The 15,869-nt window shown below is 40.6% G+C and overlaps 1 protein-coding gene across 1 annotated transcript in view; it reads left to right on the top strand.

Annotated features, from left to right (window-relative positions):
* The window catches only part of LOC117341011 (protein capicua homolog), a 29,572-nt gene that overhangs the window by 4,939 nt on the left and 8,764 nt on the right, over positions 1-15,869 (top strand). The window contains 9 exon segments of the mRNA XM_033902806.1: positions 20-2,671; positions 3,508-3,720; positions 6,612-6,775; positions 6,924-7,109; positions 7,279-7,423; positions 8,805-9,025; positions 11,818-12,010; positions 13,476-13,686; positions 13,688-15,442. Of these exon segments, the coding sequence (XP_033758697.1) occupies positions 20-2,671; positions 3,508-3,720; positions 6,612-6,775; positions 6,924-7,109; positions 7,279-7,423; positions 8,805-9,025; positions 11,818-12,010; positions 13,476-13,686; positions 13,688-15,442 (5,740 nt within the window).

Here is a 15,869-nt window from a genome sequence, read left to right as displayed (position 1 = left end):
GATATTTGTCTTTTTTCAGGGCGTAATGGTAGAAACAGAAAGAGTTCCACAGAGAAAGATAAAAGTCCTGCTTTAGAAATAAAAGACAGTAGTCCTCCTACAGTAGCAGCAGCTTCTTCAGCCTCCCAACAGTTAATCCCCCCGGTAACCTCCACACAGCTACCTTCTCCTGTAACATCTACACAGTTACCTCCCCCTGGGACTTCCCCACAGTTGTCTGCACCTGGAACATCCTTACAGTTACCTCCCCCTGTAACTTCAACACAGTATTCCTTGGTAATGTCCACACAGTTACCTCCCCCTGGACCTACACAGTTGCATCCTCCTGTAACACCCATGCAGTTACCTCCCCCTGTATCATCAGTACAGTTACCACCTCCTCATGTCCGCGAGAGCCCTGTGTTCCAGCAACCTGCTGACCACAGTACACCCATCAGTGATCAGATGATGGAGCGGTCCTCAGTAGAGCGTTACCAGTCTGACAGGATGCTAACCGAGAGGCCGTCATTAGTGTGTACCCCCACAGAAGATGAAAAACGATCAAGAGCTATTCCTCCTAAAAAACGTAAAGGGAATGATTTTGAGAGTGAATCATCTCCGGTTGGTCCGCCAGCTAAGCGACCTATGATTGACTTGATTAACTGGATAAATCAGCGAGTGCTTGCCCGTCGGGATGGTCTGTACCAACCCGGAGAAATTCGTGATGTAAAACATAATCGTCATATTGGGATTTTGTTTGATAGTGACAAGAACATGGTTTACTTTAATGATGTGCTTGAACAGAAAAACAACCATGACATCATCAGTGATCACAGCCCAATGGCTGTCATGGTGGCTGTTGGTTCTCGTGTTTGTGTGCGCATTAATCCAGAGGTGAACTATTACTACGAAGGTCAAGTAACGGACAAGAAATCTCAACCAATCAGCTATCGTGTAAGAATTCATGGTCTGCCAGAAGAAAAATATGAATGGGTGTCACGGGCAGTGCTAAGACTTTTACACCCTCCCTGGCATGAAGAGTTTGAAGAGGGAATCCCTGAACAAGAGACGCCCCCTCCTCCTCCTATGATTCCGTATCATCTACAGATACAGGCTCATCAGCATGGCCATCTGCCTCCTCATCCACACATGCCTCCAGCAATGGAAATAAGTCCTCCTTTAAGTCGCCTCACCCGGTCACCATCACTTCCACAGAGTACAAGTAATGAACGTGGCGATTCTTCTGATGATGATATTCAGAGTGAAGAATTTTGCTTTGATTCATCAGGACTTAGTACGCCAAGATCAGGAAGTGCAACCCCAGGCTCGGGGTCAAGGTCGCAAAATGATCGTAAAACTCAGCCTCCGAAGAAACGTGACTCCGCTAGAAGTCGCAGTGCTCAGTCTTGTGAGAGTGGTAGTCGATCAAGTACTCCTAGGTCACCTTTGACCACAAAGTACAAAAAGGGAGATGTTGTGTCCACACCAAACGGAATACGTAAAAAATTTAATGGAAAGCAGTGGAGACGATTATGTTCCAAAGAAGGATGTACAAAGGAATCCCAAAGACGTGGCTTTTGTTCAAGGCATCTCTCTATGAAAGGACAAAAAAATATGAGAAATGCTCCTCCATTTCCAGGATGTCGTACAGGGGAACTGAAGGAGGGACAGATAGATTGGAGTGATGGTCGTGGAGAAGGGGAGTTTGATCCAGAACATGGACATGTCCACAACAGGTTTGATGAAACTGAAGCAGCTAATATGTTGGTGTCTCTTGGTAATTCACGATCAACCACACCTGCATTTTCACCGACACCTTCCCAGAATCCTTTATCTCCACAACTAAGTGTACAATCCCCTACCAGTGGACATGGATCTAGGAATTCTGTCTCCTTTACTCCGATTTCTCCACATCCTCAAACACAAGCATTTATTACCTCTCCAACCCGAAGTTGGAGTTCCTGTGCATCAAAATCTGGAAGTTCCTCATCCGAACATGTCTCTCCAATTACTCCGAGATTTCCATCTAATTCCAGTTCCATTCCAATTTTTCATTCTCCAAGTCAAGTTAATGAACACTACCTTCAGAAAATGTCTGCAGTTCAGATGGTTAAACAGGATGCAAAAAAGTGTGATGATTCAGGCATAGAGATGCAGACTTCGACACCCAAAACTTCACAGATACAGATGCCATATATGGCTGGTATGTTGTCTCCGAAACATGTTCTAACAGGGATTGTGAGAGAGGGCGGAAGTAGCAGTGTGTCGTCCATTACTCACTATAACCCTGAGATACAAAATCGTAGATTGGTGCAAAGTCTGTCGGTGAGTTCTCTCCCTTCACACCACAGCTTGTCAGAGAACATCGTTGAGCCAATAAATAGAGTATCTCTCAATTCTGTCACTATGGCAACAACGGTTGCTCAGCAACCAGCTACCATGTCAACACTTAAATCTTTGATCAATAGCAACACAAGACAGATGTCGATGGCCCCAGTATCTTATCAGGTACAGGAGATGGGAGCACCACAAACAAACATAATGAAGAACCAAATGACATCAGTGATACAGCAGCAGTTACAGCACGTTTCCCAGGTAACGGGTACAGCCAATGTAATTGGAGCGGCATCTCTATTACCCATAATGCCAGTGGGGGAGGTCACCAAACTGCAGCAGACTGTCACAACCACAGGTAATATTTACAAATTATTTCTCAATATATTAATGTAATTGTAATTTATGAGGAATTCTGTCAGTTTACCTTATAGGATATGTCATCATTGTTGTAACATTTTTCAGAGATCTTTTTGAACTTGTAAGCAATGCAACCTTATTTGTTGAGCTCATTTAATTTGCAAATATAAATGTAAAGTATTTGAGCTGATGTTAAATTGGTTGAAGGCAATCAAATTATTGTTTACCATCAGTACCTATTGAATATATTCTTCTGTATATTTTTATGGCATAGCAGTTATGATATAATCTGTCATATTTTAGTTTAACATTGATCACTAAATTACCTTTTAGATGACATTGTAGAATCTAACATTACAGTAGGTGCGCATGAGGTCGTGCCTGAATGGTCACCCAGCAGACATTGTACATGTACTTCTTCAAATTAAATGTAACCGGAGTTTTGGCCCTTTGCACAAATTGTATTACTATTGAACCATGCATGTTAGAATAAATTTGGGTAAACAGCCAACAAATTCCCAGAATTTGCAGTTTACTTATATATATAATTAGGTGTAGATCTAGATCTAGGGTCAAGATATCGGGCTAGTGGCAATTCAAGCTGGGACAAAGGAATACCAAGTTTATTCAAATGAATTATATGTACATTGATCTACTTTCTGCCTGGGAGCCTTACTCCATTGAGAATGTACTTTTAATTGTAGTTTTACTTTTCAAGCTGACACATCTCCTTAATAGGTTGTTTTGGTATAAATCAATGCTTCAACTGTACCACTATAAACATCCATCAATAAAACTGTTTTCAGAAATATTGTTCAAAATGTATATTTACAGAAACTGAATCAAAGAAGCCAGTTCCTGTGTTCCCTTGGCATTCACTGGTGCCGTTTTTGACCAACACAAGGGGAGAGCAAGCAGCACCAGCTGGCAGTCACCAGCAGGACCCGTCACCCACACCTAATGCACAGACAACACCAGCACAGCTGCCTGCTGCTAACAGTACCCCAGAGGGTGCTCATCAGAGTGTATCAGATGCCGGTGGTGATGGTATTTATTAATTAATAATTCGTACTGTCATTTGTTGTGATTCTGATTTGTGATTTTATTTTTATTTTTTGATATATTAAACCAAAGTTCATAAATTGTAACCATGTTACCATTAAAACAAATGATGAAATATCATGTTTCTGAAGTATAACCCAAAAAACTATTTTGCATAATTATATATAAGTGGTCTGAAACTGTTAAAGATGCAACAAACAGTAGCCATCTAGTTAGGGGTAAACCTGGCCCGCTAGCCATCTAGTTAGGGGTAAACCTGGCCCGCTAGCCATCTAGTTAGGGGTAAACCTGGCCCGCTAGCTGTCTAGTTAGAGGTAAACCTGGCCCGCTAGCCGTCTAGTTAGTGGTAAACCTGGCCCACTAGTGGTCTAGTTAGTGGTAAACCAGGCCCACTAGTGGTCTAGTTAATGGTAAACCTGGCCCACTAGTGGTCTAGTTAGTGGTAAACCAGGCCCACTAGTGGTCTAGTTAGTGGTAAACCTGGCCCACTAGTGGTCTAGCTAGTTAGTGGTAAACCTGGCCCGCTAGACGTCTAGTTAGTGGTAAACCTGGCCCGCTAGTGGTCTAGTTAGTGGTAAACCTGGCCCACTAGTGGTCTAGTTAGTGGTAAACCTGGCCCACTAGTGGTCTAGTTAGTGGTAAACAGGGCTCAGATAGAAATTTTAGAACAACTAGGCACTGTGCCTAGTAACAATAGTACAAGCACTCGGCACTATTTGAAATCCACTCGGCACCAAATAGCTAACTTGTGATTTCATCTTGTTTTAAGTTAAGACTTTTATATTTTATGTCCTTGTGTACATCTTATCATGTCTTAATATATTTAGTTATAGAAGAAAGAAAACATCATAAAATTATCTTTTGTAAGTTTTTAATGTCATAGAACCAGTGCCTATAAAAAGTGTCAACTAAGTATCTGCAAGATTGGGGCACTCTGTACAATATCAACAGTTCGTGATACTCCAACAATGTTAAAGGTTTTACATGTACACAGCGCAGTCGGCAAAATCATTTCCGATAGAAAAAGGGCTGACCAGCAGCCTCTTATATTATAGGAGTACAGTTCATGATATCTTAAATGTCGTATTTCGTCATCCATTCTTTATGGAATTACCCTTCACCTTTCACCCTCACTTAAGTCGTAAAGAAACTAAACAGGAATACGCTGAAACCTCAAGAAACACATACGCACTCGCCACACACAATCATGCATATCGCATGCACAGGAGGCAGTCCATATGTTAAATGAATCAAACCAAACTAAACCAAACACTTGTGTCATTTCGATCTCTAGTTTGCCGGACTTCCTCATTACCGTCATTTAACGTTCGTCAGTGATTGTTTTGAAAAAGAAATCAACAAGCCGCTCGCTCGTTGTTGTAAAGGAAGTTGTGAAGAAACGCCCGCATGCGCACTGGTTTGTTAACAGCATCTCTTTGCTGCTTTATTATCAGACGCATGCTTTAGTAAATTACAAGCGTTTGAACGACCCGGCCCGTACTAGTGAAGTCATTTGTAAACACATGTCACGTTAGCCTAAGGTATATGTATGGTTCATCTTATCGACATATTATGATATTAAAATCTTTTTAAAAAAATGTCTTTGGATTAGTAACAATTCGACACAGTGTTATTACTGTGTGGTCAAAACTTTTGCTCGGCACTAGGACGAGTCTGACCCAACAGTTCACTCGGCACTTGACTGTTTTGACCCGGGCAAGACGAGTGGACGAGTGGTTTATCGGAGCCCTGGGTAAACCTGGCCCACTAGCGGTCTAGTTAGTGGTAAACCTGGCCCGCTAGCCGTCTAGTTAGTGGTAAACCTGGCCCACTAGTGGTCTAGTTAGTGGTAAACCTGGCCCACTAGTGGTCTAGTTAGTGGTAAACCTGGCACACTAGTGGTCTAGTTAGTGGTAAACCTGGCCCGCTAGCCGTCTTGTTAGTGGTAAACCTGGTACACTAGCGGTCTAGTTAGTGGTAAACCTGGCCCACTAGTGGTCTAGTTAGTGGTAAACCTGGCCCACTAGCGGTCTTGTTAGTGGTAAACCTGGCCCGCTAGCGGTCTTGTTAGTGGTAAACCTGGCCCACTAGTGGTCTAGCTAGTGGTAAACCTGGCCCGCTAGCCGTCTAGTTAGTGGTAAACCTGGCCCGCTAGCCGTCTTGTTAGTGGTAAACCTGGCCCACTAGTGGTCTAGCTAGTTAGTGGTAAACCTGGCCCACTAGTGGTCTGGCTAGTTAGTGGTAAACCTGGCCCACTAGTGGTCTAGTTAGAGGTAAACCTGGCCCACTAGCGGTCTAGTTAGTGGTAAACCTGGTACACTAGCCGTCTAGTTAGTGGTAAACCTGGCCCACTAGTGGTCTAGTTAGTGGTAAACCTGGCCCACTAGTGGTCTAGTTAGTGGTGACCTTGGCATTGAAGGGTTAACATTTCTCATAATTGTTCTGTAACCTGGAAACAAATGGTCAATCACCTAAATATCAAACATTTTTTCAACCAAATTCATACTTATGTATGTGTAGTTTCCATTTCTTTAGCAGGGTGTGAGGTATATGGTCCTACTTATTCTTGTTCTACTGATTATGAAATCCAAAAAATTTCACCGAAAAAAATTATAGCAATTGTCTGTTTCAAAACAGCTGTTGTCAGTGCAATTCAGAATCAAAGGAAAGTCAACTATCGAAACATTTTTTATCCTTTGGCTTAATAAAATTATTCTGAAGAGTAGCTTGTTCTCATATCTTATTTCCTTTTTTTTAATCTCTGTCAGATTGTAAATACATATAATTTGGAATAGATTACAGGTTAGTGGACCATGAATTTAAAATCTAATTACAATGATATTGATGTCACATTAATATCAACCCTGTGTTTTCAGTGGAAGATGAAGATAATGAAGACTATGATGATGATGTGTTTGATGAAAAGGAGCCTGGTCCTGTGGAAGCAGCACCTAAAAAGGAGCCCAAGTCGCCAACAAAACGTCGCACACAGTCCCTTAGTGCTATCAAAGACGAAAAAGAGCCCAAGAGTCCTCGCAAGGTAAAATATAACATTTTTGTAAACATGGACATTAAGATTCAATGGAAATAAATTTGTTACTATATCAAAGCTTTATATTTTCCAAAATGCCTGGACTATGACAGGATTCCACTGTAATTGCCTCTGTTTTGATCCATAATCTTTTCAGTCTAAGGACAAAGACCATGTGAGACGGCCAATGAATGCGTTCATGATCTTCAGTAAACGCCATCGACACATGGTTCATCAACGACATCCAAACCAGGACAACCGGACAGTCAGCAAAATTCTTGGTGAATGGTGGTATGCTCTCGGACCCAAGGAGAAACAGAAGTACCATGACCTAGCATACCAGGTAAGATAATCAGGATAAAAAAAAGCGTTTCCATGACAGCATTTTGATTTGACTATTTTTACAATGATTCTTTCTGTTCAGACACGGTACTCTTTGTTCTTAACGGAAGTTTATCGAAGCTTTGAAGTAGTCGGAATTCAAATATATTTACACTGTTCTTTGTTTCCAGGTGAAGGAGGCTCATTTCAAGGCTTATCCAGACTGGAAATGGTGTTCTAAAGAGAGGAAGAAATCCAGTACAATTGCCAGTCAGCTCAAACAAAGGAGCAGTACTGGGCGAAGACTAAGCTCTACTGACGACATGGAAGACTTAGGTTTATTGCTTTATATTTATTTCCTTTCCCTCTATATTTCAAAAAGACATTCGGTCAGTAAGCAGTGACAAGGGCAAAAAGATTTTGTATGGGGGCTTGTGACAATTGGATTCTCCTCTTATCTTCTCTTATTAACAGGGTTTTTGCACTTTGTTATATTTTTTTGTTCGAAGCATAATTTTTTTGTTCAAAGCATAATTGTATTTTGAAATGTTGCCGATGAAACTTATTGCTGACATGTACATTTGAGGGTCAGACTGAGTGAAATATGACCTTACATTCATTCATAGCTCAAGCATAAGTATGTGTCCGACACAAAAACATATACAGTCGAATCTGTCCAAACGACCATCTCTATTTAGCGACCCTCTGTTCTAAGCGACCATTTCAATTCCTCCCGAGCGTTTTCGCTATATATTTTAACTCTATTAAGCGACCCTCTGTTTACGCGACCAGCGACCACAATTTTTCGTTCCCGTGATAAAAATAACTCTCCAATAAGCGACCAGAAGTCTCCAAAATGCCTTATTACATAACCATTTTCGCCTTAATAACACCCAAGTAGTTTTACTTTTCGTGCAAAAGGACGGGAGATGAGGCGAAGTGACCGTCTGGAATTCTGACGATTTTCAGACGTTTTATATACGATATATCAATTTGCATGCGAAATATAACAATGAAGGAATGCATAAACAGTTAACTTACTGTTTAATCGTGATTTGTTATCTTTTTTGAGACATTAAAACAGATATTTGCCAGTGAAAAAGTCACCGTTTTTAAAGTAGGAAATGCAGGAACGTAAATAATAATCGGAGCAGAAATCCGGACCAAGATTTCAGGAATTAAAAAAAAACATATAAATAATTTGAAAGTAATCTAATTAACCAATGAAATATATTTCTCATGTTAAATCGATGTATTTTGCTATGCTGAAAGAATTTCAAAAAATACATATAGTGATGAAAAATTAGCACAGTAATAATTATTAAAAAAAAAAATACACAAAAAAAAAAAATTGTTTTGTTTAATCAAAGTGGTGGTTCATTTTTCATATATATTATAAATCATTATTGCCAATTTATAAAGCGAATAAAAAGCTTATGAACATTTATTAAATTTAAGATACCATCTCTATTAAGAGACCACTCTCCATTAAGAGACCGTTTTTCAACTTCCCTTGAGTGGTTGCTTAATACAGATTCGACTGTATATGTAACATGCTGAAAGTTTTTTCTTTCCTCTTCCAAACTCTCCATTTTAACATTTTTACAGATTACTAGTTAGCTGTCATCATTATTATACTAAATTCACAAACAAAACCTCCAATAAAGTTATTTCTACTGATACTCTTTCTACATGATTTCATACATCTCATTTCCAGATAAACCACTCTTAGAAGACCTTGAAGAGGAAATCAAGGTTCCCGATGATCTGGATGTTTTCAAGCTTCAGGATGATGCTATGGATCAATCGGAACAGGAAAAGCGGTCATTATTTGAGATCTGTCGAGTGAGATCCCAGAGTCTCTCCGCTGTTCCACGAGATGGCAGCTCTGCATTTCTCCCTCCAAAAAAAGAAGAGGATAAACAAAGGTTTGCTGAGGTAATACAGGTAGCATGGAACCCATATCTCATGGTCAGTCCATCGTCCTCAGACGAGGTCACTGTTACTATAAAAAGATATTTGGTATCCTCATTCTACTGACTTCATCAATTACATCCAATTATCCTGAAACTTCATACCCTTACGCACAACAATAATTTCTTTAATGAATTTGCATCTATCTCCTTGGATCCAAATTGTGGTCTCTCATACTATAAATAGATTTTCGTTGTTCTTGCTCTACTGACTTTGTTAATTATGTTAATTATCAGATAGTTCTATTACCTGAAATTCTTACTCAACACTATCACTATGTTATGATATTGTTATGATATTTAGCAGTTTTCCTGAGCCACATTGTGATGAGCCAATTCCTATCTTTTTTTTTTTTTTTTTTTGCATTTTGGTGAATGGCAATTAGAATTTGAGGGGATTTGTATTGTTTGAGGGGATTTGTATTGTTTGAGGGGATTTGTATCGGTTGAAGGGATTTGTATTGTTTGAGGGGATTTGTATTGTTTGAGGGGATTGGTATCGTTTGAGGGGATTTGTATCGTTTGAGGGGATTTGTATTGTTTGAGGGGATTTGTATTGTTTGAGGGAATTTGTATCGTTTGAGGGGATTTGTATTGTTTGAGGGGATTTGTATTGTTTGAGGGGATTTGTATCGGTTGAGGGGATTTGTATCGTTTGAGGGGATTTGTATCGGTTGAGGGGATTTGTATCGTTTGAGGGGATTTGTATCGGTTGAGGGGATTTGTATTGTTTGAGGGGATTTGTATTGTTTGAGGGGATTTGTATCGTTTGAGGGGATTTGTATCGGTTGAGGGGATTCGTATCGGTTGAGGGGATTCGTATCGGTTGAGGGGATTCGTATCGGTTGAGGGGATTCGTATCGGTTGAGGGGATTTGTATCGGTTGAGGGGATTTGTATTGTTTGAGGGGATTGGTATTGTTTGAGGGGATCTGTATATTTTGAGGGGATTTGTATTGTTTGAGGGGATTTGTATCGGTTGAGGGGATTTGTATTGTTTGAGGGGATTTGTATTGTTTGAGGGGATTCGTATCGGTTGAGGGGATTCGTATCGGTTGAGGGGATTTGTATTGTTTGAGGGGATTTGTATCGGTTGATGGATTTGTATTGTTTGAGGGGATTTGTATCATTTGAGGGGATTTGTATCGGTTGAGGGGATTTGTATCGGTTGATGGATTTGTATTGTTTGAGGGGATTTGTATTGTTTGAGGGGATTTGTATTGTTTGAGGGGATTTGTATCGGTTGAGGGGATTTGTATTGTTTGAGGGGATTTGTATTGTTTGAGGGGATTTGTATCGGTTGAGGGGATTTGTATCGTTTGAGGGGATTTGTATCGGTTGAGGGGATTTGTATCGTTTGAGGGGATTTGTATCGTTTGAGGGGATTTGTATCGTTTGAGGGGATTCGTATCGTTTGAGGGGATCTGTATTTTTTGAGGGGATCTGTATTTTTTGAGGGGATTTGTATCGGTTGAGGGGATTTGTATCGTTTGAGGGGATTTGTATTGTTTGAGGGGATTTGTATCGTTTGAGGGGATTCGTATCGGTTGAGGGGATTTGTATTGTTTGAGGGGATCTGTATCGGTTGAGGGGATTTGTATCGTTTGAGGGGATTTGTATCGTTTGAGGGGATTTGTATCGTTTGAGGGGATTTGTATCGTTTGAGGGGATTTGTATTGTTTGAGGGGATTTGTATTGTTTGAGGGGATTTGTATCGTTTGAGGGGATTTGTATCGTTTGAGGGGATTTGTATCGTTTGAGGGGATTTGTATTGTTTGAGGGGATTTGTATTGTTTGAGGGGATTTGTATCGTTTGAGGGGATTTGTATTGTTTGAGGGGATTTGTATCGGTTGAGGGGATTTGTATCGGTTGAGGGGATTTGTATCGGTTGAGGGGATTTGTATTGTTTGAGGGGATTTGTATCGTTTGAGGGGATTTGTATCGTTTGAGGGGATTTGTATCGTTTGAGGGGATTTGTATCGTTTGAGGGGATTCGTATCGTTTGAGGGGATCTGTATTTTTTGAGGGGATCTGTATATTTTGAGGGGATTTGTATCGGTTGAGGGGATTTGTATCGTTTGAGGGGATTTGTATCGGTTGAGGGGATTTGTATCGTTTGAGGGGATTTGTATCGTTTGAGGGGATTTGTATCGTTTGAGGGGATTTGTATTGTTTGAGGGGGTTCGTATCGGTTGAGGGGATTTGTATCGGTTGAGGGGATTTGTATTGTTTGAGGGATTAGTATCGTTTGAGGGGATTTTTATCAGTTGAGGGGATTTGTATCGTTTGAGGGGATTTGTATCGTTTGAGGGGATTTGTATTGTTTGAGGGGGTTCGTATCGGTTGAGGGGATTTGTATCGGTTGAGGGGATTTGTATTGTTTGAGGGATTAGTATCGTTTGAGGGGATTTTTATCAGTTGAGGGGATTTGTATCGTTTGAGGGGATTTGTATCGGTTGAGGGGATTTGTATCGTTTGAGGGGATTTGTATCATTTGAGGGGATTTGTATCGTTTGAGGGGATTTGTATTGTTTGAGGGGATTTGTATCGGTTGAGGGGATTTGTATTGTTTGAGGGGATTTGTATCGGTTGAGGGGATTTGTATCGGTTGAGGGGATTTGTATCGGTTGAGGGGATTTGTATCGGTTGAGGGGATTTGTATTGTTTGAGGGGATTTGTATCGGTTGAGATGCTTTTAGTTTGCATATTTTAAATGAAGTAAAAAGGGTCCTTAAGTTTTTACCCGGTATGTTACAGGATCTGAAACGACAGCTGTTACCAAACCAACAGAGCTTTTCCTCCACAACAAATGTTTCCATAACAACTGGAAGTCAGCAGCCGAACCAACTACAGCATCCTCAGTTCTGTGCCATGGTATCTAGAGAGACAGATGGAGATGATGCATATAGCGATGATGAGAGGATGGTTATAGATGAAGAAAAGAAAGATGGTAAGAGGAAGGAATTAATCAGGGCCCAGTATTGGTCAGATACAAGTGTCTGTCTGGCGGTGGCCGAGTGGTTAAGGTGCCCCGACACTTTAACACTAGCCATCCACATCTGGGTTGCGAGTTCGAAACCTACGTGGGGCAGTTGCCAGGTACTGACCATAGGCCGGTGGTTTTTCTCCGGGTACTCCGGCTTTCCTCCACCTCCAAAACCTGGCACGTCCTTAAATGACCCTGGCTGTTAATAGGACGTTAAACAAAAACAAACCAAATCCTTCTGTCCATCCAAATGAATGAATCAAACTACACAGCTACATTTTATGAGCATTAATAATTATGTAGGTGCATACAAACACACAATGGAGACTTCTGATTGGTCGAAATTGAGATATCTTCTGTAGAATTTAAGCTGAAAATTGGTATATATCAGGTTTTTGACAGACGGCTAATTATACAATGGTATTTTCTTCCAAAACTTTCATTGTTTGTCCAGGTTTGTGAACTTTTGAAGCAATATTAATGAAACTACAAAGCTATATTTAGGAGCATCTATAGACTGATGGTACCATTTTTTTCAGGGTACTGTTTCACAAAGGAAATAAGAAAATAAGTAGGCTGGTGGTTTTTCTCCGGGTACTCCGGCTTTCCTCCACCTCCAAATCCTGGCACATCCTTAAATGACCCTGGCTGTTAATAGGACGTTAAACAAAAACAAACAAATCATTTTTATTCTATCTCAACAACCCTATAATTGAAAGAAAATTTTCTGCAAAAATCCAACAGAATATATATTTTCTATAAATCTAAACTTTGAATCACAATTTAACAATTCCTAAAATGTTAGAAATCACAGTTTGCATATTTCAGTGATTAAAAAACAAGTAGACCTGCATTGTACTTTGTTTAATTTTGTGATTTGATACATTTTTCACCTGGAGCAAATCTTACTTTTTGTAAAAATTGTACATTCACTCGGAAAGTAAAGCATTTCACATCAAATAACTTTATGCATAGAAACAGAGTGAAAAATACATAAGAAGTAGGACGTTCAGTCAAATGATGGACATGAAATCAGGTACCAGAAAATGAGAATTCGAGCACCTCAGGCACACATGACAGTAGGCCAGGGGCCAGCTCCATGACTGTTGACATCAATTGAGAAATATATATGATAAAAATATTCAAGTAACTCATTTTCACATGTTCTGGTACAAAAATGATTCATATCTAACAAAGTACATCTACCTTTTTTGCTTGTAATGAAATAATATCAAATTAATTAATATAAAATTTCTGCTGTAATATTGAACCAAAATTATTTTTTTCTGGCATCTGTATATCATTGTCAACATTTTACTTCATAGTTTTACGTTTAGGTCCATAGCTCAAAAAGTCCATCTTTAACCAAACATTGTATATAGTTAGATCACAGTGGATATCTGAACACAGCCTTCATTTGCGGTTTCAGGAACAGACGATATGGGAGATAACAGTGAAACAGAGACCAGAAAACTGGAGTGCAACGAAAATGTTTACGATAGTGAGACAGACAGCCAGACAGAGGAAGATACTCTTATTGAAAATAAAGCTTTTCCTCAACAACGATTCTCACCTGTCATGAAACACATTAGTCCATCAGAGATTCCATACCGTCCAACTCCAATTAGAAAGCTTCCAGAATCCTCTGGATATTCCACAGCCTCTACCATAGGAACTTCTGAAGGTGATAGTCTCCCGACCTTCGAGTGCAGGGGGATTTAGACCAAAAGGCGCCGTTTTCAGATCAAAGGCAAACAAACAAGCACGGATAATGTCCACAGGAAGCTCGTTTGGAAACGAATCTCCTTCTTCACAGCATTTTAGTTTTAATCGACATGATTCATCTTCTCGGACACCAGTCACCCAGCAACACACTGTAAAAGTTGGGCAGATGAAACTCCATAACATCACCATGACAACACAAGAGAATCAACAGATTCTTGTTTCCTCAAACACTGAGACAATTCTTGGAAAGCAAAATGGACGGGGCCCTGTTATGAACAAAGTTACACAAAAGCCGCTGCGGGGGAAACCACAACAGATTCAGCAGCAGCAACAGATCCACATACAGCCGAGTGTGTCACCACATGGGGGGATACAAATGGGAAAGCCAGTCACGTCCAGTACTGTTCAGCTGGTGCCATTTACACAGACAGTCGCTACTAGTGCTAATTATGGGTCTAACATGGTTGTGCCCACATACTCCACCATGGGGAAACCTATCACCACGCCAGTACCAATAGCCTCGAAGCCTTTTGTGTCTATGCAGCAGGCGCAGATCGGCACTCCCACATTACTGAAACAGGCTGTTACAGGCAATGGGCTCCATCAACAACAGCAAGCATTATTACAGGCATCACCAAATGGAAATGTGAAAAATGTTGGTACTATCTTGGTGCAAAATCTTCCATCAAGCCAATATGGCATGTTGTTGAACACACCATCCATCACTTCATCTGTGAGTAATAAGACAACAGCTGTGCCTGCAATGCCGTCAAATATGTCTAATGCCTTTATCACAACGATTCGCAATGTTGTCCCATCACAGGGCCAGTCAGCTCAGGGACAAGTATCCCAGGCCAACACTCAGAACCAAGCCTTCACACAGGCCACACTGCTAAACAACACCCTAGTGCTGAAACAAAACCAAGTCGCACATCCTCAGCAGGCTCAGTCTCCACAGCCCGTACAGCAAACTATTAACCTATCACAGTCAGGCATACAACCCACACATGTGCAGTACATACTTCCTTCTGTAAGGGTAGCAACACCAAACGGAGGTAAAGTACAAAATGTTGTCCAGATGGCACTACCAGCAACCCCAGTTCAACAGAATAACATTCAACTGACATTTGCAGGACAACACTCCCAACTCCATTCACCTTTGCCCCAACAACAAATTTCCCAACATTCTCAACAGCATCCACCATTACAACCGTCCCCACAGACGGGAAAAGTCCAGTTAGCTCCAGTGGCAGGAAACGGATTAAAAGTTGCAGCGATGACAAGTCAAGGCAAGATGTTACAGCATCAACAAGGTGGACTACTTAGCACACATACCAATCTAGGTTCGCCCATTGTTCTTAACCAGACAAAGCCAAATCAGCCCGTTTCCATGGTAACACAGTTTGTAGCAATGAGCCAGAACCAACAAGTTCAGCTGCCAAATGTGTCCCAGGGGCAGGGTTATATGTCCCTGCAGGGTGGGCCACATACACCTACCCAGTTACAGCTTCATCCGCAGGCTCAGCTGATACAGCCACAGGGAGGACAACTCCAGGTCCATGGGACACAACTACAAGTACAGCAAGTCCAACAAGGGGGGCAACTCCAGATGCAGCAAATGCAGACAGCATCTCAGCAGCAAGCTAAACTATTGTTGCCATCTACACAAAAGTAAGTAGATTTCAGCTCTTGCATCTAGATAAAATAGATTTTAAGTTTTGAACCCAATTTGTCCCTATGTTTCTATAATGTAGAGTTGTAAAAATAGCATCGAGTGGGGAAAATAACAGTCTGGGAAATAGTGTAGATTGGTAAAAATAGCATAGAGTGGGAAAATAACCTGGAGTGGGGAAACTAGTGGGTTATTTTTGGTCAATAAATTCTTAGGTCTCTGGTTAGTCATGCTCAGAGACCTTATACTGTAAGTAGAGATATTTTGTGTACCAGAAGTGTAAACCTGTTAGCTCGATTGCTTAGAATTAAATCTAAAAGTGTCAAGTTGTTGAAATTTTGGTAGATGGCAGATATCATGGTGAAGAAAACTCTGATAAAATTTCTTGACTGTAGATTGATTTGTTTGGGAGATATTGACAAATAC

The sequence above is a fragment of the Pecten maximus genome, chromosome 13, assembly GCF_902652985.1.
Source record: "Pecten maximus chromosome 13, xPecMax1.1, whole genome shotgun sequence".
NCBI classification, from domain to species: Eukaryota; Metazoa; Mollusca; class Bivalvia; order Pectinida; family Pectinidae; genus Pecten; species Pecten maximus.
The sequence above is the reverse complement of the archived record's forward strand: the minus strand, read 5'-3'. Positions and strand labels throughout refer to the sequence as shown.